The sequence below is a fragment of the Eucalyptus grandis genome, chromosome 5 (genome assembly GCF_016545825.1).
Source record: "Eucalyptus grandis isolate ANBG69807.140 chromosome 5, ASM1654582v1, whole genome shotgun sequence".
In the NCBI taxonomy this organism is placed as follows: domain Eukaryota; kingdom Viridiplantae; phylum Streptophyta; class Magnoliopsida; order Myrtales; family Myrtaceae; genus Eucalyptus; species Eucalyptus grandis.
This window is the reverse complement of record NC_052616.1, coordinates 2,627,177-2,651,603: the sequence shown is the minus strand read 5'-3', so window position 1 is coordinate 2,651,603 and position 24,427 is coordinate 2,627,177. Positions and strand designations below refer to the sequence as shown.

Below are 24,427 nucleotides of genomic sequence, written 5' to 3'. Positions count from 1 at the left end.
TCACTGGATTTTGCAAAAAAAAAAAACTTGTTTACAAAGAGTTTTAATGTTTGATTTTGAATTCTGATTCTATATGTGTATATTAAGTTAAGAAAAATTGGATTATTTGTACCTTGTGATTATGCATATGTCTTTTGACCGACAGCTGGAAATGGTCATTGATTGAGTAGGAGCTGCGTCTCTCATGCGAATCGTTGCATACGACGTAAGTTTTGATACGGTTGAAACCGGCTTTTACTGCAGGGTGGTACCACTTTTTGCCACTTTTCATGCCTCTGCCATTTTCAACTGCATTCCTACCCTCCCATCATCATTTTTTTTCATTTTTCTTATTGTTCTTGTTTTGTCTTCTGTCGACTTTCTAGAAAAAAAGAAAAAAAAAATAAAGAAAGGAAAGAAAACAAAAGAAATTTTTGTTACTAGTGAATCAGTGTTCAATTCACATTGAAGTCGAATCTAACGTCGGAGCTCCGAAGACTAAAATTGTACTTAACCCGAAATTAAGATCCATTAATTTCACTCGATTGTACTGTTATGGGTCTTCGAAAAGGAAGGAAAGGAAAGGAAAACCCTAATTTATATGTGCTATAAATGCGATGCGGTTGGAAAGATTTTGAGAGTTGGCCTCTCAAAAGTCAAGATGTGGGCAGCTATCCATCCACAACTTTTGTCATTTCAAGCTCCATAAGAATTTCGATTCACTAGAATACTATGGTGCTCTATTATAATCATTTAGTCATCGTATGAAATAGATTGATTCTACTTATAGAAGTATTCCCTCGACCAAAATAGTCGGAATCAAGCTATCGGAACACGTCTCCTGATTAAAGAACTTTGAGAGGGGTAGGAAAGTATAATTACTTGGGAAAATTCGTCCCAAAAGCTCTAAATCTATTATATAGCAGGCAATTCGATATTAAACCTTTTAATTATGTCAATTTAATTATAAATATTTTAACGATTTACTAATCTAGTCTTAAACTTATAATTTGGCTAGAAGGACTATATTGGCAAGTCGTTTAAAGATTTAATACTAAATTGACAGGATTGAAAAGTTTAAAATTAAATTGACAAATTGTCTAAATATTTAACACTAAATTGGCATATGATGAATGGCTTATGCGGTTGAAACTGGCTTTTATTGCAATGCCAATGCGGTACGACTTTTGCCACTTTCATGCCTTTGCCATTCATTTGTAACTGCATTCCTGCCCCCACATTATTATTTTTTTCATTTTTCTTATTGTTCTTTTTTATTTGTCAACTTTTTATGGGAAAAGAAAAAAGAAAAGAAAAGAATTTTTGTTATTAGTACCCACCCCATTGGTGGTTGCTTGGTTTGCGCTTAATCCCTCTACTGGAAGGGAGCGAGTTCAAATCCCCGCGTTCGCCTGTGCAACTAAACTGCGGTCCGTGGGAGGGGGTCCCAGTGGGTTGCCCCGCCTTTACAGGCCTGTCGGTTGTACAGTGGTTCTCATGTCATAAAAGAAAAGAAGAATTTTTGTTATTAGTGAATAATCACCATCCGATTCACATTGAAGTCGAATCTAGTGTTGGAGCTTCTAAGACTAAAATTGTACTTACACTGAAACTAAAATCCACTAAGTTTACTCGTTCGTACTGTTGTAGGTCATTAAAAAAAAAGGGGGAAAAATCCTAATCTATTTGTGCTATAAATGCGATGCGATTTCGGATTAGACTTTGAGAGTTGGCCCCTCAAAAGTCGAGATGTGGGCTGCTTTCCATCCACAACTTTTGTCATCTCAACCTCCAGAAGAATTTCGATTCACTTGAACATTATGGTGCTATTAAAATCATTTAGTCATCGTCTAAAATAGATTGATTATACTTATAGAAGCATTCCCTCCATCGAAATAGTTGGCATAAAGCTGTCTCCTAATTAAAGAACTTTGAGAGGGGCAAGAAAATATAATTAATTAGGGATAATTATCGAAAAACTCCTAAACCTATTGTATAGCAATCGATCTGATCCAAAAATTTTAGCTGTGTCAATTTAGTCATAAAATTTTTAATTTATCAATTTAGTCATATACTTTTTGAAGATTTGGTAATTTAGTCATAAACCTATTATTTGGTAATTCGACCGGAATGACTACATTGTTTTTGAAAATTAAGATTGAATTGACACAATTGAAAAGTTTAAAACTAAATTAACAAATCATCGAAAGGTGTAAGATTAAGTTGGCAAAACTGAAAGGTTTATAAATGAATTAGAGTATATATAATAAGTTTCGAACCTTTTAGACAATTTTCCTTAATTAACTACCTTCCTTACAAGTTTGTTGTATTGTAATGACAACATATGAAACCTGTTCCGAGTTTAATGCAGTAAAATGTGGGTTGAAGGAAAAGGACAAGCATCAACTCGTTTGGTGACATTTCATACGGTGCCAAACCCTCACGCCTTCTCTTCTAAAGGAGCAACTGAATGTCTCCCCCACGCATGAGTTTCGAGCCTTTTCAGGACAGTGAAATCGCAGGGACCTCTCTCTTCCTTTTCAATGGTTGACTTGCCGTGCTTTCTTTCCAATCTATTGGATTGGGGAAGTCTCTTGCTATTGTCGCTCTTTTGTTTGTATTCGGAAGACGGGACCCGCAAAATTATTAGGATGTTGCAAGAAGATGCTGCTTACGACAGCGTAAGAAAAAATATCTCAAAAGTCTCGTCTAGCAATGTGCTTAGCACATCTAATTAGATCGATTACACAAGGCGAAGCTTATATTTCTGTCGAGCAATGTCCTTAGCACATCTAATCAAATCGATTACGCAAGACTAAGCTTACGTTTCTCTCAACATCACTGATGAATTCAACCACAATGATTCCGCACATAAGAATTTATGAAATGCATAGTAGGCATAGTAGAGATGTATGTAATTTTATATGTTTCCCAAGCACGGTAAATGAAAACCACCATGTATAACTACAATGGGTTTTTGTTAACAAGAGCGTAAGGACACCTGTTGACCCATTCAAGAAAGATCGTAATTTGTGACATGGTTATGTGAAATTATTAAACATACTTAACAAGACCATAATATACTAAGAGGGGTCATCAATAAAACCTTTTTAGGGGGAAAAGACAAAATTGAAGGGAGGCTAATGTTGCAAGGAAGGATTTAATGAGGGCAGTTGAGAGGAGATGGAGTGTGAATGAGGTCCTTGAGTTTGTTGGGTGATTTTAAAGCCTTTGAAAGGGACTCAAGAGGGAGTTTTGTGGTGGGTTTTGGAGGGGGATGATTTGATTTAATGCTTGGTTGGGCTAGGCTAAGTCCACCAATGTGAATTTCCCCACCATTGCCCTCCTTTTGCACTTACAAAGATAAGGGCCGCCCAAAACAGATGATAGTGAAACAAATTGTTCTTCAAGTCAATGTACAATTTTTTTATCAATCATGCAGAGAATGTCGCCTTCAAATATAGAAAATTGGGTGATAAAGATAAATAGATACTATGAATCAGTACAAATGCCGTTGATTTAGGAAGTTTCACTGCTTTTAAAACACCGACTTTTCTGTACCATGTGTAATAAGTTGATTTAGGAAGTTTTATGGCTTTTAAAACGCCGACTTTTCTGTATCATGTGTAATGACTACTTTGAAGAATCAACGGTGGAAAAGGCAAAAGGAAAAAAGGGAGAAAGTTTGTGAAAATAAAATTAGGAGAAAAATTAGACATTGAAGGATCATGTGAATCCTTGGTTATGCATCACATAGATATGGGACTGAACTCAACTGTATTATCGCAGCTGGTGCGTGAGTGTCTCCCATCCAATCCTCTCCAACCTCAGGAAAAACGAAAAAAGATCAAAAAAGGAAAAAAAGGAAAAAAAAAAAACCCATGAAAGGATTTATGTTTTGCATGCACATATGTGATATCTCCATAATCGTTCTTAACCAAGAAATGAGTAGTGAAGTGAAGGTCTAACCCTCACTGAAGAATCCTCTTGACTCGTTTCCCCGATTCAACTGCCATTGCTAGCAAATTTAATGCGTTTTCAGTTTTCAACCACTCTTCCTGTCGAAAGATTTGGACAGACCATTTTGAGAGCACTTTTGATATTGCTCTTGGTTGGTATTGGTGTTATTTCCTTGAACTCAAATGTCCAGAACTCAATCCCACTTCCAATACTCAAATCTTCAATCATCATCTACAACCTAGGAGCTACCACAATCTTTTGAGATACAACACCACATCATTATGGTACAATAGCCAGAAAATACCATGCAATAGGGCGCCGAAAAGATAGACTGCAAAAAGACTCCGCGAAGGAAGGGGGTAGAGCTCCCTCCCCGTCCCAAATTGAAAATTACAAGAGTGAATACACGATGCCATCCGACCGATACACATGGGTTCTTGCATATCACATCGATTTTGGATTTTGAAAGGAGGGTTATTTACTCTTTAGTCGCTGAAGCGTTGGCCAAGGAGGTTGGCAAAGAATTTCGGGCGGCTTGCTCGGAGGCGTTGGCCAGCCCTTGAAGCATCCTCAAGATCTCGTTTGTGTCTTCTAGGTAGTACTTGGCTTTGCTTGGTTTCTGGCCCACGGTGCATGGGAACACTTCCGCAACCGGAGAAAGCGCTGGACCATCTCTCGCGCTCATTATTACCCCAAACATGTCTTCGTCGGAGCGGTCATCTCCAATGCAGAGAACAAAGTCTGGAAGCATTCCCCTTTGCCGCATTGTCTCCAATAGACGTTCGGCCACAAGACCCTTGTTGACACCCTGCGAAAGAGTTGACACATAAGTTGATGTTGAAGTGGATTGGAATTTTTTCCCGATTACTATGGAGCATGTTGATTTGACGGACATAGCCAGAAAATAACATAACTTTGTTGCTTTGGATAAGGTGGAAAATGTTCAGCAATGTAAGAAAAGGCTTTAGTCATATCCTAGAGGTTGCAAACTTCAGCTAAGATCAAAAGCAAATCAACACAGGAACCTCCAAATTTACTGACAGATGAACTATAAACCTGAATATCTTTGAGCAAAGTGAGGATGTTTACTAATGACTAATTCAACCGGGAAATCAAATTTCTGACCCAAAAAAGAGACCTCAAACCAAAATATGCTAATAAATGTGTCCAACAATATGCCAGTTCATGTGATCCAATCAATCAATCTGACCTACATCTGAAAAGATAGACCATAATCTAATAAAAATTCCACAGGTTCCATGACCCTTCTATACAAATGTTACTGAAAGCTATAAACTTGGCATGATTCAAGCATGAAGATAGTATGGACTACATGCTCAGCACAATGTTTATGATGATCGACTGATCTTGTTCTTTTCATTTCCTTGTGAGAAGAAACTCTCTCAATATGCAAGCACATTTCCATTGACTAAGTGCAACACAAGTTTCAATAGTTTCTGACTGCACAATAGAGACTCAAATTACCTGATTGTGGGGTCTGGACCAACTAGGGACATTAAAAATTAAAGTCAACAAAAACAGCTCCAGTGATATTTCAGTAGCTTTTATAGAACTTCATGATTCTGAAAGACAATGCTGCTTGTGAAAAAGGAAAAAACTGGGAAAAACCTGAGGTTTAACTTCCACAATGTGTTGGCCACTCTTGACAGAAACAGGTTCATTTGCAAGAACACTTTCCAGGTGATCTAAAAGTTCCTTTGCCTGGCAAAAACCAAAATCTGGATCTGCGCACTGGTAGTTCCACACAATTGAACTCTCTTTGATTTCTATAGTAGAGCCATCAGTTGTTTCCATGTATAATCTCATAACCGGCTCAGCTGTCTGTTTCCAGTCAAAATCTGTCACCGAAACACAAGTTTCCCAATCTCCTTCTTGGTTTGGCCTGAAAGAGGATAATGATCAGTTCGGCTAGACAAAAGATTTTGGCCAAGGTTTTGCTATGACAGATTAAGGCCTAAAAATTTAGCTCTTAGAATTCAAAATCAGGGCGCACATGAAGTCAAACAACAAGAATAGTGGGAAGGAACAAAATGATAACTGTGAGTATGCTTGAAATGATAAAAATAAAAATAAAAATAAGACTTGATTAAGCAATGCAGGTTGGGCCAAGGAAATGAGGACCATCTCTCCCAACAAAGAGAAAAACATTAAGGATTCAAATAAACACCTTTCACTGGCTCAAATTACATTAATCAATGTCTACCGATTTAAGATTCAGAAAACCCAAAAAAGCTTTCTGCGATGTACTTAAGTGTGCTGGTGGCCATTTAGTGCACCATTCATTGGATAACAGAATAACCTAATGTTATCGTCAATGAATTAGCTAAACTCTTATTCTTCCACCTAACAGTTCGAGATTAATTAATTAAAGAGCCAATAGCACCACCTTTGCTATGCCTTAAACGGTACAAAGACTGAATTTGGACTGGACATTGAGTTGGTGATAGATCATATGACATCCTAAAGTACATCAATATGGCATAAACCCAGCATCTGTTTACCTCTACAATGGTTGTTCAGTGTTTTCAGTGATACGAATCTGAACTCATCCTACATTATGTCAAATTTTCTAATTTCAAAGAATGAAACGGACTCTTGGTTAAAGGAGAAGGCAACTCGCCTAAGAAAATAGCCATGCTCTGCTGCTAACCCAAGTCTATCACACGATGAGAACCATTTACTTAGGATAACTCGCTCCTTTCCACTGACAAGGAAGACAACATTCTTGGGATCTCGGCACAAACTGTTAATGAGTCCAACTGTCTCAGCAGTAGGTATCACACTGATGGAATTGGATCCTGTTGACCCCATAGCTCCATCATAATCCAAAAGAATCGCTCGGCTTTTGGTTCTCTTATAAGCCGAAACAATATGGTCAACTGATAGCTTCTTAAAACTGGGATCCAAAGCAATCACGCGGAACCCTAAGCCGAAACCAATTCCCCAGCATCTCCTCCTTACATGATCCCTACAAGCTCTTTCAAGGTCCTGATAGAAGCTGCGAGCCCAATACGCAACATCATGGGTACTAACATATTTATAGTGTTTCTCATGCCTCAACTGTTTTTCAGCTTCCGAAACCATAAGAGCATAATCCATCGCTTCTGCCACAGCATCAATGTTCCATGGGTTAACTCTGATTGCACCGCTTAAGGACGGGGAGCACCCAATGAACTCAGAGAGTACCAGCATGCTCTTCCTAGGTCCTGATTGGTCTAGACCTAACGTCTCATTCAGTTTTTCATTTCCTTGTCTGCATATGATATATTCATAGGGAATAAGGTTCATCCCATCCCTCACCGCCGTGACTAGACAACACTCTGCAATTACATAGAAAGCAATCCGCTCATAAAACTGCAGCGGACTGTCTATGAGAACTATAGGTTTGTATCCTTGCCTTCCAAATGATTCGTTAATTCTCTTCACTGCAGCGAAAGTTTCAGACCGAACCTCCTGCACATCCTTCCCTCGTCCTCTTGCTGGGTTCGCAATTTGGACCAAGACAACTTTGCCCCTCATTTCGGGATGCTGCAAAAGCAATTGCTCCATAGCCAGGAGTTTCAAGCTGATCCCTTTAAATATGTCCATATCATCTACCCCAAGCATCACTGTCTGACCCCTAAACTGATCTCGTAACTCTGCAACCCTTGATGCAGTCTCAGGAAGATCTAACACAGATTGAAGCTGACCTATGTGAATTCCCACAGGAAGGATCTTAATACTCACTGTCCGACCATAATACTCTAAACCTATGTAGCCTCGTTTCGATTGATAAGAAAGGCCAAGCATTCTGCTGCAACAAGATAGGAAGTGCCTGGCATAATCAAAAGTATGGAAACCGATAAGATCGGAATTTAAAAGCGCTCTCAGTAGGTCATCCCTCACAGGAAGAGTTCGATATATCTCTGATGATGGAAATGGGCTGTGAAGGAAAAACCCAAGCTTCACACTATTGAATCGTTTCCTCAAGAATGTTGGCAAAACCATCAAATGATAGTCATGAACCCACACAAAATCATCGTCAGGGCTAATCACTTCCATGACTTTATCTGCAAAAATCTTGTTTACAGAGAGATACGCCTGCCAAAGAGACCGATCAAACCGACCACCAAGTTCTGGTGACAATGGAAGCATGTAATGAAACAGAGGCCAGAGTTGCTGTTTACAAAACCCATGATAGAATTTACTGAACAGGTCAGGAGGAATGAAAGCTGGAACACATTTGAAAGTGTCAAGCAAGGTTTGGGCTATATCATCTTGGTCACTCATGTCTATTTCTTCCTTCAGACTACCAACATAGATCACTTCAACGTCTTGCGCAATGCCATCTTTGAGTTGATAAAGAAGTGAGTCCTCGTCCCAGGAAAAATACCATTCTCCATTGTCTCTTTTATGGGATCGTATTGGGAGCTGGTTTCCAACAATAATCATCCGTTCCTGAGACAAAGACGAGGGAGCATCTGAGCCAACACTGTTGCTGTTATCATCATCGAGCTCAGACAGTGGTCCACTGACAGTGGCCACGCGTGAGAACCTCCTCCTCTCACGACCAAAACCCAGGGCCTCGCCCGAAGTAAGGTCTAAGAGGTTAGAATAAGACCTTGAGACCATCGCGTGGAAGTGAGAAATGATTCTCGCTCGATAAGAAGATTGGCAACAGCACCTCCTCTCTTATTTCACCTACAATTTGCATAAAACACTGGAGACACCCTGTCGCCATAGAAATGTACAAAATTTCAGCACACGACATATTCCCAAGGAAAGGCAGACATAGTTCCTTCAATAAAGCATACAGCCATCAACCAGAAAAATTAAACACGAGAAAAAGGGACAGAAAGAACTAGCAAACAAGAGTCTAAGCTTCTGCATTAGCTCAAAGGACAAGCAAAGCACCGAAACTGAACTGAGAACAGGGAAGAAGGAAGATCACCAGCATGGCATTCGAAAGCAAGAAAAAGACCAAAGCTGAAACATGTACACAGACACAGGCGGTAATTTCGTTAATTGGAGGTCGAATCACATGACATGTGCATAGAAATATATCCGGAGGCCACATCCAACCCAACAGAGAAGCCCAACAACCCACGACCACTAAACAACCGTACTGCAACAGGGAGCCCTCAGCATCAATACAGCTCAGATTTCTTTTAGAATTCAGCACACGGATAACTCATCCATCCAGCGAGCAACCGGAAGCAACAAACATACTCAAAGGGAAAGAAAGAAAAACAAGAAACAGGGCACACGTGCTAAAGCAGCATGCAACACGAGAGAGGAGAAACATCGAAGCACATAGAAAGGAAAAGAAAAGAAGAAGAAAGGCGAGCTTTTGAAATGGGGAGGAGGGGTGAAAAGAGAAGACAAGCTTACCGACCTTCCACAAGGTAGAGAGAGAGAGAGGGGAAGTGGGCTGAGGTTTGAAACAAACCCAAAAGATTCTTCCTCCCCTTTCCTTCTCACGATCACCCCGCCTCACCAAATTCAGCTGAAAGATGCGGTCTTTAGACTAATGGCAGAGGGAGAGACAGACAGACAGACAGACAGACAGGGAGAGATTCAACTTGCCCAAAAAATTTATTTTCACGGTGATGGTCTCTCCATCTTTTTTACATCCGACAACAATCGGGATGTCTCTGTGCAAAGCATTCGATTCCCTCCCTCTCCCTCTCTCTCTCTCTCTCTCTCTCTCAATGAATGAGTGATAGCGAGTGGGGAGTGATGACACGAAGAGCACGGAACAGGTTCACCCCCCAGCATCTAAACCATGGTCAGTTAGTGCTTAACATGCGATTAGCCTCTGAAACTCCTCTCTGCAATTCGCTTCTCATCGGTTTGCTCAGCCGACGCTCCCGTGTGGCGCGTGGGAGATCTGCCCCACGTATCGTCGTCTTGGACCAAAAAGGAGAGGAATTTCTCGGTACTTGCTACCCGTTAGTCAATTTGGACAAGGGGAGATGCATGTTTTGCAACAGCCATAGGCATCTATCGTGGAGTAGGTGCTTGAGCACCGGTGGAGAATGAATCGGGACAAGTCAAGACAGTTGGAAAATCATCTGACAGAATATATGAAATTTCATCTTTAATTTCTAAACGATATTGTGCTTGGAGTTTTGCGGTCTTGGTAAATAAGGGAATGATGTTTTGAAATTTTCTAATTTTCTATTGACGTGACATAAAAGATCATTTTAAAAAGTCATGAACTAATTACATTAGTCTCAGAGACATAATCATATATTACGAAAAGTTGTGAATAAAGCCGGTCTCTAAGTTGTATATGCTATTGGGGGAACTATACCGAGAAAAAAAAAAAGAAGAGGGATTATTGCACCAGTATGTGTATTTAACACTGCATTAGCCTTGGTACAGTACACTAAGAAATGAAAAGTACCAAATCGTTTTCAACACAGGAAAAGTGGAGATCGATTAACCAGTATGAATTAGCCTTTGCCTACTTTAAGACTTACGGGTCCAGATAAGCCTCATTGTCAAGACGAAAGTAACACGGAAACCCACTCATAAACGGGGCAAGCACTTATTTAGCTCTGATTCAAATAGAGACCCAAAATATTGCTATATTTATACATTTAAAAAAGCACATAATTATATAAAGGGTCATCATTCGTCATCCTTTTTTCACTATTTATAAGGAAGTGCTACCGTCGTAAATGAAATTAACTTGGATATGTGATAACAACCCCGCTAGAAAAAAAAAATTTTTTTTTTGATTTGTCTCTAATTTTCAGGCTCAGATTCACCTTCCTTGAAAGATGATGTGGAATTTGCACCTAAAATCTATTAAAAAAATAGAGTAGAGTGGAGGAGAGCTCCCGGTTTTAGCAGCAACCAGGGAAATTTCTTCTCCCCAATACTCACTTTTTGCTTCACTGCTAAGGAATTTCCAAAGGCCCCTGTCTTTGGAAAATTAAACAACTTTCCAAAAACCCTCCGGAAAAGCTGAGAAATAGTGCAACCCCAAAAAAATAGAAGAAGAAAGAAAAGTCCTCTCAGCGGGGAGTAGCTGCACGCGCTGTCCGGGCGGGTGAGGTGAGACAAACGTAATTAGCATCGAAAATCATAGTTTAAGATATTTAATTACGATAAATAAATAAATAAATAAATGCATCTCGACATGTCCGCTAGTTTAAACCTACGACGGAGAGAGAAACGGCCGGCACGCTCTGCCCCGCTGTGGAATCGTCCTTCGCGTGTCCTTCACATGGGCGGACACCGTACGCCATGCCTCGTAATTTTTCAGTTTTTTTTAAATTTTTTTATGTGACTAATTTAACAGGATTTCCCCTAATTTAATCCACTGTTTACATGGATAATGCCAATGGGCGTCCTGAAAATTTTTGTCTCGTGTCTAGTGATTATTGCTTGATCTGCGTTTTATCGAGAAATTATTTAAATTTTGAAACGCATGCATCACGCACAGAGAGAGAAAAGAAAAGAATTAAGAATTTTTGCTTTTGAGTGTTGAAAAGTTTTTTTCTTATTCGATTGATCCCATTTGGAGCCACTTTTGTACGCCGGCCGCCGTCGAGATTGTAGCGTCATTGCTGTATCCGAAAGTGATGTGATAATTAGTGTAATCATAGGTATTGAGCTAAATGAGCAATAGCATGAAAAGTCACCTACTTGTCCTTTTCGCAAGTCCTATTGTCCAAAGGATTGAACTGGTTTCAAGATGTGATTATGGATCCTTGTTTTCGGCATATGTATATTAATGTAACTTCTTTATCAATGTAGCTACTTTACTCAATTTGGATCCCTTTTTGTATTGTATTAGATCCTTATATGGTATGGGTTTTTCATGAACCTCCTACCTTTAAAGTGAGTGGCTTGCTTTTTCCCAATTCGAAATGCATACTTAATTTATTATACTGCGAAGTAATTCAAGATTAATATATCACATTATTACAATACCAAATATAAACATGTCTCTATTCACTCAGTTTGGGTTAAATTCAGAAATAAATTTATAAAGGGGGATAATTGTCTAAAAAGTCCTAAAATTTGTCATAAAAATGTAATTGAATCTTAAATTTTTCAAAAAAGTACAATCACATTCTTAAATCTATCAAATTAACCCAATCAAGTCATTTCATTAACTCCATTTAATTTTTTTTAATTATTTTATCACGTATGTCCCCATCCCGCAACTAACCCACCACAAAAAAGGAAGAGCCAAGTTGTTAGTTTTCACCTAATTTTCTGTCTTTTTCAGTTAACTAGGATTAAAAACTTAAGAAAAGATAGTTTGTTAAATGGCCGTATCTTTGGCCTTCTTTAGACATATTTGATTGACCTAATTACTATTTCGACACATGGTATGTCGGTTGACTCCCTCTCGTGACATCTCACTTTTGGCAAACTTCACGTGAGTTCATGTTTTGACAAAACTTATCTAGTACCTTATTATTGTTGAAACAATTAACATAAGGACCGTCCGATTCAAAATAAGTTTGGCTAGAGATGTGACAACATTAAATTAACTTATTGAGATATTGTCCATTTTGATCATCTTTACATTGAATCTCACTGTTTTGTGACCTCCTGATAGTATTCTTAATGTGTATTTATGAGTTAATTCTAATTATTTTGTAATTGCTCTCCTATAATGTACATAGTTTGACTCATTCACTATTCTAAAAATCCATCAAGAATTGATTCTTGTACACGCCTTTTGTCCTTTGATGATCACTTTCCACCCCTCATCAGACCGCATCGTTTCACAAGATTCTTTAGATTGTCGGGTACAATAGTTTTGATCTCTAATGTGCATATTGATGACATTCTTGATCGTCTTGCTGTTGAGTTTGCGACGGACACGGCACTTCGAGCCGCTGATTTGATGCTGGATGGCTCAATTTGAAAGCAAACAAGAGGACCCAAAATGTCCAAACTGAACAGGACAAATGCATTGCTCGCGTGTCATTTCATCTTTTTCGTAAAGAGAAAAGGACACCCCTTCATATGATTAGACACGGCGCTTGTCATTCGATTTTCACCTTGTGAAGTTTTCTCCCATAAAAATTAGATTGATTTTTTTTTCTTTTTTTGGCCATTAATCATAGAGATAGGCTAGGTAAAATGGAGCAATTGAGAGAGAGGGAGAGTGAGAGAGAGAGAGAGAGAGTTGACTGTGAGATGATAACTCGACCTTTCAGCCGTTCTGGGACCAGACACTGTGACATTTTTCCTGTCGAATGATCAATAAATAACTTTTTAGGGACGGTCAGTCTGTAATAAGGACAAAGAAGCTTCCGCTATAATTGCTTCGCTCTCTTCAAGATCCATCCCCACGTCATTTACTCAGGACTTTTTGTGCATCTTTGGTCGCTATTGATGGTTCTTGTTTCTGCTGCGATGTGAGGTTTTATCCTACCCACCAATAAGATGAAGCTGTATGCTGTTTGGTTATGTGCCTAATTGTTCTTTTTGGAACTTTTCTCCTATTTCAAAACGATGCCTAAATACATCGCAAATTTAATTTGGACCGTACGATGAAGAAACTCGCGTTAAATAAAAAAAGAGAAGAATCTACGAAAATGGATGCACCATTTTGTTTTTTTTGTAAAAAGTTCAAACGAATGTTCGAAGTGGGTGAGTTGCCTTTGCAATGGTCCATGTATCACGTGATGGTACTTCAAATGTCTTTACGATTTGGAGATAATGCTATGGGATAAAAAAGTCAGCTAGCAAATCTAAGGAATGGGTATGCGCCGATTTGAAGAGTTGGATGTTGATTGATTCTGATCCACTCAGGTTCTGCTCAGTCCTAAGCTCAGCAAGTTTCGGGATCTTCATCATGGCCAGAGCATCCTCACAACAAAGCGCAATGGAAAAACGAAAATGGCAACAAGACTCTTCAACTTTAGTTTCGTTTCCGGAGTGCTAATGATGGTACCACTTCCAATGATGGGAAAATGGTGGGTCACCCCTTGTTAACATCCCCTTCATTCATTGCCTACCGGTCATTCAATCTGCCGCGGTCGCGTAGGCAATGATTGTCGTGTGCAATGATGGCCGGTTGTCCTCGATTCAATGTCACTGTTACACATGATATGGTGCAATGATGACCCATCGCGTTTCCACACTCAGATATGAAGCAGTGAATCGAAGGAGATCATCATCTGGAACTACCTCCCTCATGGTTTGTCGCATATAGAACTCCATGTGCTCAACGCTGGCCGAGAACAGGACGGGCAGGAGAATTAGTTGCCAAGGAGAAGGGGGGAAAATCAAAACGAGAGAAAAAGCGTGATTATGGAGTATAATTAGGCGTGACGCAGTCTACTTGAGCGAGCCACTAAGGGGCCATTTTCAAGAGGGTTTTCCACGCGGTTGATTGCTACCCGCGCTGTGCATGGGACGATGAAATCTTCCGGGGGCTTCTCGCGAGAGGAATTCGTGAATTCTACAGTACACTAATGCGACGGGATGGTTCGTGTGACAGAAAGAGAGATAGGGAGAGAGACCTCCATGAAATGACACAAAGAAGGGTCGCTGTTTGTAGGTTTGGGAAAGGATATGGTTTTGGCATTATTGGTTGCGTTGGGGAGACGGAAAGCGACACGACGCGGGGAACAGATGGCTTCGATTTGTATGGATTTTGAGCGTGAAATTTGGATCCGATAGAAGAGAAATAGAATATGCTCTTCTTGGGTTCGTGGAGCCTGCCTTCAACCGTAAGGCTGTGCTCGTAAACGTGCATGATAATCTTCGACAGAGAACGAGCCACTCGAGAAAACATTGGTCCCATGAGCCACTTCCGATGTTGTGGCCATGGTGTTCCTATTCAACCCTGTAATCAAATCGAGAAATGACTGTTGCCTCCGCGTGCATACGCGTGTCGCGATAGCGCAGATGGTGTTACGTGTCTCGCTTTTTGATGCTTTGACATTGAACTGGGTCGAGCTTTTCCCCCCACTATCAATCGCAGGCGGCTGAAAAACACTGGCAAAAGCTGAATCATATGGAATTTGGGAGCAATCCTGCATTATATTCTTGCAATGAACACATGCAACGAAGTTGAGAGTTTACTTTCTGGTCTCGAGTCGAGTTGTGTTTTGACTTGGTGACAGACTCTTCAATGATGTATTGGTATGAATCTTCTCTTTCGTACCTCAAAAAAGCAGTGCGAGGTGTCATTCTACTTGGCTCCATTCCTGTGCTGGGTGCAACTCCTCCCAGTACTGCTAGTAGAGCTAGTGGCATGGCCAGATCCCGATACATCGTGTACGTCATTATTCGAGTGCCATCCCTCAATTGGAGCATGAGCAAATACTTCATTGCTTCAGCTCAAATTGTCACATTTCCGACAGCTGCCTTATTCTTCTTTAACGAGTAGGTACCGGATAAATGCGATTACTGGATTGTTCACGACTCCAAAGGGCATTCAGTTCATTAGACAGAATCATATAAGCAAGCGATGATGATGATTCAGTCACCCATCTCGCGTACTCTGAATTGATGAGCCTATTTTTCTTTGGTTTCTAAAAAACCACTCCCTGTCTCATGCGTGTCACCAAAGATGGACAAGTTTTGGTGGCAAAGTTTTAAAGCGCTTGACAGAATACTAAATTGCATCACAAAGAGCAGTGCAACAACTGACTTGAAGCGGTTGATAAACAGAAAAAAGCCTCGAGTGAGATCAAATCTCCAAAATGAACATATCATTGATAATCGTTATTTCTGTGTTCCAATCAGCAACCCCATTGACTCTGTCGCTAAAAAAAAATGCAACTACTCACTCCACAGTGGAGAATAACGCTGGAAGCAACCTTTATACTTTGCTCCTTATAATAATTCTTTATGATTTTGATTCTGTTCAAGAATCAAATGCAAGAACTCGCTGCCCAGGAAAAATCTGCCAGAGATGAGATCGTCTAACTTCAAGCACCACAATTTGCATTATCCCAAGGATTCACTTAAAAGACTGCACAAGATCAGATCAACCGATTTCATCGATCCAAACCAAGGAATGCAGTTCAATGAACAATCATTCCGTACATGCAGCATTGTCATCCTTGAAGATACCCTTATACGTAGGGTCCATGTATGTACCTATCCTGCAGTATGCTGCTTGCATCCTTTGGGCCCGTAGTGCTCAGAAGCACGCCTCACAATCTTCTTACATAGGTAACAATAGTGTGTCTGACATGCCCAGCAGAACATGTGGTTGTTGTTGCCAATCTGTGAGCAAGGAAAATAGTAATAAGAATAATGGGTTTCTTGGAATAATTGAGAAATGAGTGGAGAGCAGCGACTCCTTTTGAGTCCCCGCCTATAATCCTACATTCATGCATTCTCCTGTAAATCTTCCAAAAGTCTGACAATGACTATTACTATATTTTTTGCGTGGTAAACTATTACTATTTTGTGTAAGCACAACCTAATTGGCTAATTTTAGTTGATTATCACTTCAGAATAACTGCAGAGACAGACATGGACTACTAAATTAAAATCATATCACACTCTCCAAAGTGGAAATCCTAAAAAGGGGCAACAAGCAATATTTTAATTAAAACACCAGGTTCTCATTTTCATATCCTCCAATATAACACGAACTAAAACGCATTCATGTTCTCAACCTCTTCTTTTGCTGCCGATCCTGAGAAAAAAGCATATTATGAAGAATACTTTAAAATTACTGGAGCTAAACAGCACATTTGTTCGTTTTTCTATATCAATCTTCCTCTTTAGCTAGAAATGACCTAAACAGAGAGAAACCATCCTTCTTGACTTTTAGGAATTCGATAATCAATGATAAGAAGGGGTGCAAGTAGATGTCTGGTATCGGCACACATAATTAGTCCAAAATTCAGATTCCAGAGACTCTGCCGACTATATTACTGTGCCCGAAGAAATTGTTCGATTGACATTTTTCTGCTCTAAGCAATGCCAAGTTGCAGGGTAGTAAACAAATCTGCAGTTGGATGTTGATTGCCAACCTTCGCATTAAACTGACGACAATTGGGGCATGTTTGGCCATGATTAGGAAAAAGTTCAGCCTGAACCTGACCCACCAACTGGCGAGCATTCATTTGCTCTTCCCATTGCCGAATCTCTTGTGCTGGAAAAAGTTCACATGTTCCATCCCTTCAAATAGCGCAAGCTAATTAGTCCATCAAAGTAAGAACTGAACCACCGCTTTATCATAATGAGAAGGGTGTAAAAAACTCATCAGATGTCGTTGCTGACCTGAAATGCTCATATCCATCAATTGCCTTATTGCAGGAATAACAAAAGTACTGCCCACAATTTTCGCATACCATCTTGTTACAACCTTCAGTTCGAGAGATTGCCATTTTACAAGAGGGGCATTGTTTGGCTATCTTATTGATTTCCTTCACACTTAAAAGTTCATTGATTAATTCACGCTCCCTTAGTTTTTGTTCATCCTTAAGTTGGGATGAACTTTGGCGCTCCTGGATGCAAAGGACATAGACATGTTATATTCAGAAAAATCATAAACCAGGGAGCAGTCCCTGATTCTTGGCAATAAGCAAGTGAAACAACGAAGGGGCGAGTTAGATGCAGCAAGCATTAAGTACAAAATATAAGTCGGGCAACCAAAGTAACAATGTTTTTTAGCCGCCAATCCCATCGTAAAGCCATAGATCTAAACAACCAAAAATTATGATTGGCGAACAAGTCGGGAAATTGGTTCTTCCATGTGCTAGGGTTCTCATCCCAAAAAAGGCCACCTTATATATGTTAGTAGATAAACATACTCAAAAAAGGCTACCCTATATATGTTAGTAGATAAACATACTGACGGAACACTAAAATTAGCACCCTAAATGAGCCTTGAGGGAACAATTCAGCCGCTTAGAAAAATTATTTACACCAATGGAACTTCAGTTTATGTGTCACCCTATGCCAACATTCTATGTAGAGTTAAAATGCATGAAATTAATCTTCTCATATTTGATGGAACGCATGACGACAATCAATAGCTAGAGCAGAACTGCTGCCTCTATAAGACTAATACATAGAACTTCTACAACCTGTCATTCAAATGGATAAGGATGTGTAGGTCTCACATAGGCAATGACAAAGTGCATTCAAAACCACACATGCATGGACATGTTGTTTGGGGGGGTGCGGGGAGATCACAATTGATCTTAAAGATCAAGTCATCAAAACCACAAAGCTTGCAACCAAAAGCAAAACTATCGCATATAGGACTTTAGGAAACCATAACTGGCACAAACTGAAGTCATCACGAAATTACTCCAGAATCTAGGCTTGTGCCACATAATATACATACCGTTAGGTTTCCACAAGAGGGCACCGCATGAACAAGAAAGGCAAAAAGAAGCAAGTTCGATTAATCTAACAATGGAACGTTGAGATAGATCTTCTCAGAAGAATATAATAATTTCACATATAAGCAAAGCTATCAATATTTCACATCTAAGCAAAGCTATCAATATTTCACATCTAAGCAAAGCTTAGTCAGCCCTTTTTCCCCACTTCCTTGTACTAATCTCATCCTTTCCGGCATTACACAAACCCAAAACAGTTGTCAGGAAGAATTATGTAGTATGGTAACTTGTGGCCGTCATGCAACTATTACCTGCAAGATGCGCAGTTTCATTTCTGGTGTCATACATTCAACGCCTACATGTCGCTTCTCCCTGCAAAGAGTACAAAAGCTAAAGAAGCATTTTGAGCATTGGGCATGTTGATCTTCATCCTCTATACACGGTGTTTCACATCTGGGGCAGTATGCTACATCAGACATTGACTCAAGGGATTTTTGCAACATTAGAGACTCCCAATGCTCATACTCTTCATCACCAAGTAGCCGTTTCAACAAACTGGGTGGGACCACACCCCCACATTTCGAAGCAAGACACTGAAGCTTGTATACTGTTCCTTCCTTGACATGCAAATCAGAACAAGTCTTCATGCATTTCGAGCAGAAGAAATGCTGACATGGCAATTTGATGAACTCCGTCCCTGGGAAGGTGAGGAGAAATCAATCAAACAAGAGGATTCAATAGTTTCATGAGAAATGACAAGTGTGCTAAGCCACTGCATAAGAAGAACATTGATATTCACCACTCCAAGTGAAAAACGCAAGTAGACTTTTGAAAAAACCATAGTGCATCAATGAAGACCACTTGCGGAATTTGGACAACCTTGAAGTCTTTGTAAATGTCAATAATGACCATTCTTATAAAGAATCTTTAAATAACTAGCATAAAGCTCTAACAGAAATAACTTTAGATCATTAACATTTTATCGATGCTTGTTTCGCCTGCTTAGCTCAGGCCAGTATAACATCTATGAGGCTATCATAACAGATAAAGAAATGACAAACACAAGAATCCACACATTACTTTACATTGAAAAAGGACATGAGCTTTAACTCGAGAAGTTTCACCAGGGATGATACAGCATAGACACATTACTTTACAGTGAAAAAGGATACAAGATTTAACTTGAGAAGTTTCACCAGGGATGATAGAGCATAGTGTCAAGACAAGGCTTTGTAATTACCTGCATACTCACTGAAACATATGCAGCATTCATGCAAGTTCTTCAAGAAGTTCTCGTGGCACTTGTCATCATTATAACTCCTAATTACGGGAATATCGACATCGGGAGAGACAATTCCTGAAATTGCACGCTTATCTCCGTTTCCTCTTACTCCATAAGGACCAAGCTCTATTTTTTCACCAAATCCGAGATAAGAAAGCGAGGAGCTCTGCAGCCATTCCACCCAATGATATACAACTTCCTGCCCTGGTTGTTCTTGCCATATAGAGTCAAGCATGGAGCATAAACTAGAGATTTTAATGGAAGCCAACCACCGGACAGAGATGGTAAAGCAAGGAGGAACATGACTGGGGTACGACTTAGGTAATAGACATGTCAGCACAATTGGAGGAAGGTGCTGGACTTTGAAAGAGTAAGAAAAGCCATCTGAATTGCCACTTGTGATATTGAGATCATTGGATGGATTCAGCCTAGCAATCACTGTAATTTCACTAGCAGCCTTGACGTCAATATAAATCTGCAAAAATGTCACACAAGAGTCAATCTTTTTTTTTTTTTTTTTTTTTTTTTGAGTGCAAAATTTCATGATTCAGTGCTTTCAGCTTCTTGACGAACCTTGAACAACCGAGAACCCCACCTTCTGTCAAGGATACAGACATTATCTCCATATATTGACTCCATCACAAGCAACTGCAATAAAGTTGAGGATAAGAAAGAAGACATGCAAAAGCTACATTATTCTGTAATGGTCAACGAGCTTAAGTAAAGCTGTCAGAGCCCTTCCACCCTTTTCTACCCATTAGGTAATTTCAGAACGAGAAAGTACCCTATGGTCTAAAAATCTACTTCAAATCGCTGCTACAATGAGACACGTGAAATAATGCCGTAACATACATAATGATGACTAGAAATGCACATACATCATGTGGAATATACAAAAGTCTCCAAAAATTCAACTTGTACTTTGGGCGAGTAACTAAACTTTTATTGGTCCACCAAAAAGAAACATGGGTGGACGACTCCCATCACAAGCCACCAACAGAAAAACACAAGCCTAAAAAAGCAGGCCTTCCAAAGTTCTCAACTTGCTATTGCAACTTAGCTCCCTCATAAATAACTTTTTAGTTAGCTCTGCTATTCTTGGCCAAACGGCTCATAGCTCTCTACCAATTAGAATAACTGGATAACATTAACGACAATGAAACTATAATAGCACCGCAAGTCACCAATTCTGGCACCCCTTGCTGGATTTTGGCTATCTAACCACATATGCATTACGTCACTCAATGAGGGTTGATTTCACAAGATCTAAGCAAAAGGAGCATATTCACAATGCGTGATTGTGCAGTCTCCTCATTTACTGGACAAGTTGAGGTATCACAAGCAACTCAGATTGGAGACACCCAAAAGGAACCTTATGATATTGCAAACCTGCTCACTTTAGACACCTACACCTTTGTAACTTAATTCAAGGCTCAAAGAAAACTCTTTGGCCACACCATCATCCAATGCTTGTTCATTCTCAATATCCACGTTACGGCCATTAACGAATAACGACGTTTTTCTGCACCAACAAATTCCTATGATCTTACTTTACACGTTCATTATCAACTCCTCTTCAGCAGATAATTGAAGGACAGCAAGAAGCCAGCAATCCTCCATCGAAGTCACATACCTCGTCCTCCTGCAATTGATCGTTGGAATTCAGCTGCTCTTCCTCCAACTCCGGCTCCTCCATCCCCAGCCTCAACTCCTCCAGCTCCGCCACAACACCGTCCACGTCCCCACTCGCCTCCCTCGCTTCCCTCTCATTCGGCGCCACGTCTCCGCCCACCTTCTCACCGGAGCCCGGCCTAACCGCGTCGGCGCCGCTCGCCTTCCTCTCCTCGAGGCCCGACGAGCTCGGCAGCTCCGGTTCCGCCCGGTCCACGTCGGAGCTCCCGGCGGACCGAGCTCCCGACCGATCGCGCGGCGCCCACCGGCGGCTCCGCGGATTCCCGGACCCTCGGAGCCTCGGGCGAGGCTCTCGCAGAGAAGTGGAGGGGAGAGACTCGTGATCGATCTCCGGTTCGGGAGACTCCAACTGCGATCGACCGTCGTGGTCATCGCCGCCGCCGCCGCCGCCGCCAAGAGGCTTGGTTCTCCAGTTTCCGTCCGGGCGGGAGCTCCGGTGCCGCCGAGAACCGCGCCCAGGTCGTCTGGCGGTGGAGCTGTGCATCGTCGTCGTTGAAGGAGTGGCGGAGAGGTTGGAGGAGAAGACACGGAGGACGCCGGTGCAAAAATGCTGGTCCTGCCATTGCCGCCTCAAAATAAAGCTACGGATCCGGGCCGGTTCGGGCTTCGAATTTATTTTTATTTTTATTTTAAAAAAGTAGCGTTGAAACAGAGGAAGGAATAAAATAATGATTTTTTGATTTTTATAAAATAAGAGAGTTTAGACTGTTTGTTGGAGTCAACCCCTAATATAAAAACAAGAAGCCACAAGCACGAAGAAAGCAAAGAAAGAATTCTCCATTACACACGTGAGAATTAGCATAAGTGTGCTACAAGTTATAAAACTTGTCATGAAAGTACAATTAAATTTTAAAATTTTCAAAAATTATTATCAATAGAAGAACTTGATTTAATTGATTTGATAAGTTTTAAGACTTGATTATACTTTTTAAAAATTTTAGAACTTCATTGTACTTTTGTAATAAGCTTTGAGATTTAATTGCACTTTTTAAAAATTATATTATTAAATTGTACTTTCTTAATAAATTTTAAATAAGTTTGAGTACAAGTATTTTGTATGTTGAGACAGAAGTATATCATAGCTGTGTGGAAGTGATTATTTTGAGTGTTATATTACTAGTGTGTTTTTAGTTGTCTATTACAATTCTCTCGTGTTATCATAATAACGCTTATGCATACTACAATTGATATTGGAGCAAAGGGATGCATACACTATAGTATTGTTGATTGAGAAATATTTAATTTTGTATCTGAATATCTCTTCTCTCTCTATATATAACAAAGCAAACACAATTTTTTTTTTTTTTTAAATTAACCTCAATCTTGTCCCCAAAAATTTCATGAAAAAGCTCATAATGAATGATAATGGTGTAATATCGAACTAGAGGCTAAAAATGTAGTTCAAAAGTAAATTGAATCTTTTAAATTTCTAAATCATGATGCCTTAAATATTAAGCACTTTCCAAAGTTCAATGGAAAATTTTGTCGCATCTTATTTTTACCGAAAACCTTTCCTTTTTTTTTTTTTTTTTCAACTTAGATCTCCATCATTTCACAACAACTTATATTTATCTCGCAAACTAAGCCAAATATTTAGAATGCCATCTTTCTTAATATAAAGAGCAAATTCAATAATCATTTCAACATTAAATTTTCACTTTGACATATGGTTGGCGTCCATGTTCTTTTAGGATGCATGTCTCACTAAAAATTTCACGAAAAAAAATTTATTTTTATAAAAATTATTTACAATAAAAAAAAAAAGGTTAGTTTTTATTTATTTGAGGGTTTAAGGAAACCGGTAACTCACAAAGAAAAAAGTACCAGTGCAGAAGTAACTTGCCCAAAAAAACAAAAACCTTACTTTTTCTTTAAAACTCCGGCCCTCCTAAATGCTTTGTCTTGGACAAAAAAGGCAATTGGCAACCCTCAGCCGCCTACTCGTATTTTTAGAATAATACCGTCCAACTCCCAAAGAGAACATTCCACATCTTGTTGGTTCGTCTGAGTCGATCGAATTTGACCGGAAGACTTGAGCAGCACGTTGCTGTCCAATTCAACCCCCCAAATAAAACAAACAGAAAATTTGCAGAAGGTAAAGAAACAGAGAAATAGAAGAGAGAACACGATTTCAAAGGAAGAGAATTCAAGAGAGACGGCGTCAATCCAGTCCGCTGCTTCAATCTCGTCACATCAATTTCAACTAAAAACCGGTTGAAAAAAATAGAATCAAACAATATCAACGGACTCTCGTCCGTCCAATCGAATTCCATCTCCAACACATCAGAGCACTTCATTTTTTTTTTTTTTTCCATCAGAGCACTTCGTTGAGAAGACCCAGATTAAGTAGACTAGTCAGAACACTCGAGCTGCTCTTTTGTTTTTTTTTCCCATGTTTTGGGGATCCAGCTCATGGTCAAACCACTTACGTTCCTAATACCTTGGAAATCCAATGCCCTCATCGATCAACCTTCTCCTTCGAAAAAAAAAATCCCATTGAAGCTAAGATGCGCACGACAGCGGCACATACCGACGATAGCGTCGATGCGTGGATGCATACGGACGAGAAAAGTCGGACAATCAAACGCGAAAAGACAATCAAACTTTTTCTTGGGAATTGCATGAGAAAGCTCATGATGAATGATATGTAACATCCAACTGGAGGCCAAAAAATGTAATTACGATGCCTTAGATATTTAGCACTTTCCAAAGTTCAATTGAAAATTTTCTCAATATCTTTTTTTTTTTATACCAAAAACCTTTCTTATTTTTGGTCACTTAGGTCTTCGTTATTCCACAACAACTAATATTCATCTCGCAAACTAAACCAAATATTTAGTAAGCTGTTTTTCTAAATATTAAGAGCAAATTCAGTAGCCATTTCAACCTTAAATTTTCACTTTGACATATTGTGGGTGCCCATGTTGTTTAAGGGTGTGCATGTGTTTCACTAAAAATTTCATTAAAAAAAAAGAAATTATTTTCTATGAAAATCATATTCAACAAACACCAGAAAAGTAGGGAAATAAATTCTTGGAAATAGAATGTTTTCCAAAAAGTTATTTTCTAAAAGAATAACAATATTTTTCGACATTTAGTTAAAACTTAAAAATGAACCCGAAGATATTTCCTGTTGTTTCATTAGGAAAATCAAATTATCCTTACATGGGCGCTAATGACTTATCTATGGACAACTGGTGAATCAAGTATGGATACC

At 39.6% G+C, this 24,427-nt stretch overlaps 2 protein-coding genes across 4 annotated transcripts; both read right to left on the bottom strand.

Moving 5' to 3' along the window:
• Positions 1 to 4,122: 4,122 nt before the first annotated feature.
• LOC104443529 (alpha,alpha-trehalose-phosphate synthase [UDP-forming] 5) lies at positions 4,123 to 9,909 on the bottom strand. 3 transcript variants are annotated; one of them, XM_010056990.3, is made up of 4 exons: positions 9,335 to 9,880; positions 6,581 to 8,670; positions 5,569 to 5,842; positions 4,123 to 4,747 (listed from the first exon to the last, which is right to left on the bottom strand). In XM_010056990.3, the coding sequence occupies exons 2-4, from the start codon at positions 8,569 to 8,571 to the stop codon at positions 4,418 to 4,420; spliced, it is 2,595 nt and encodes an 864-aa protein (XP_010055292.1). In that variant the 5' UTR covers positions 8,572 to 8,670; positions 9,335 to 9,880; the 3' UTR covers positions 4,123 to 4,417. The 3 variants fall into 3 exon arrangements, with proteins under 3 accessions (XP_010055292.1, XP_010055293.1, XP_039168088.1); XM_010056991.3 differs by having other exon boundaries at positions 4,294 to 4,747; positions 9,331 to 9,881; XM_039312154.1 differs by lacking the exon at positions 4,123 to 4,747 and having other exon boundaries at positions 5,711 to 5,842; positions 6,462 to 8,670; positions 9,335 to 9,909.
• A 5,702-nt stretch (positions 9,910 to 15,611) lies between these two features.
• On the bottom strand, positions 15,612 to 21,772 carry LOC104443528 (E3 ubiquitin-protein ligase RNF14). The gene is made up of 8 exons (XM_039313202.1): positions 21,152 to 21,772; positions 20,092 to 20,166; positions 19,477 to 19,993; positions 18,548 to 18,933; positions 17,167 to 17,393; positions 16,917 to 17,064; positions 16,030 to 16,158; positions 15,612 to 15,901 (listed from the first exon to the last, which is right to left on the bottom strand). Exons 1-7 carry the CDS (start codon positions 21,692 to 21,694, stop codon positions 16,030 to 16,032), a joined length of 2,025 nt encoding a protein of 674 aa, XP_039169136.1. The 5' UTR covers positions 21,695 to 21,772; the 3' UTR covers positions 15,612 to 15,901.
• Positions 21,773 to 24,427: the final 2,655 nt, after the last annotated feature.

Bases quoted from the DNA above. Each gene is read 5' to 3' on its own strand.
- LOC104443529 (XM_010056991.3), bottom strand. From the start codon at position 8,571: ATGGTCTCAAGGTCTTATTCTAACCTCTTAGACCTTACTTCGGGCGAG. The intron at 5,843-6,580 runs GCGAGTTGCCTT...ATCCTCTTTCAG, and splicing joins GAGCATGGCTATTTTCTTAG to GCCAAACCAAGAAGGAGATT. The intron at 4,748-5,568 runs GTTTTTCCCAGT...ACTCTTTCGCAG, and splicing joins TTGTGGAAGTTAAACCTCAG to GGTGTCAACAAGGGTCTTGT.
- LOC104443528 (XM_039313202.1), bottom strand. From the start codon at position 21,694: ATGCACAGCTCCACCGCCAGACGACCTGGGCGCGGTTCTCGGCGGCAC. The intron at 19,994-20,091 runs GTTCGTCAAGAA...ACATTTTTGCAG, and splicing joins GGGGTTCTCGGTTGTTCAAG to ATTTATATTGACGTCAAGGC. The intron at 16,159-16,916 runs GTTGGCAATCAA...CCTTGCTCACAG, and splicing joins GTCGTCAGTTTAATGCGAAG to ATTGGCAACAACAACCACAT.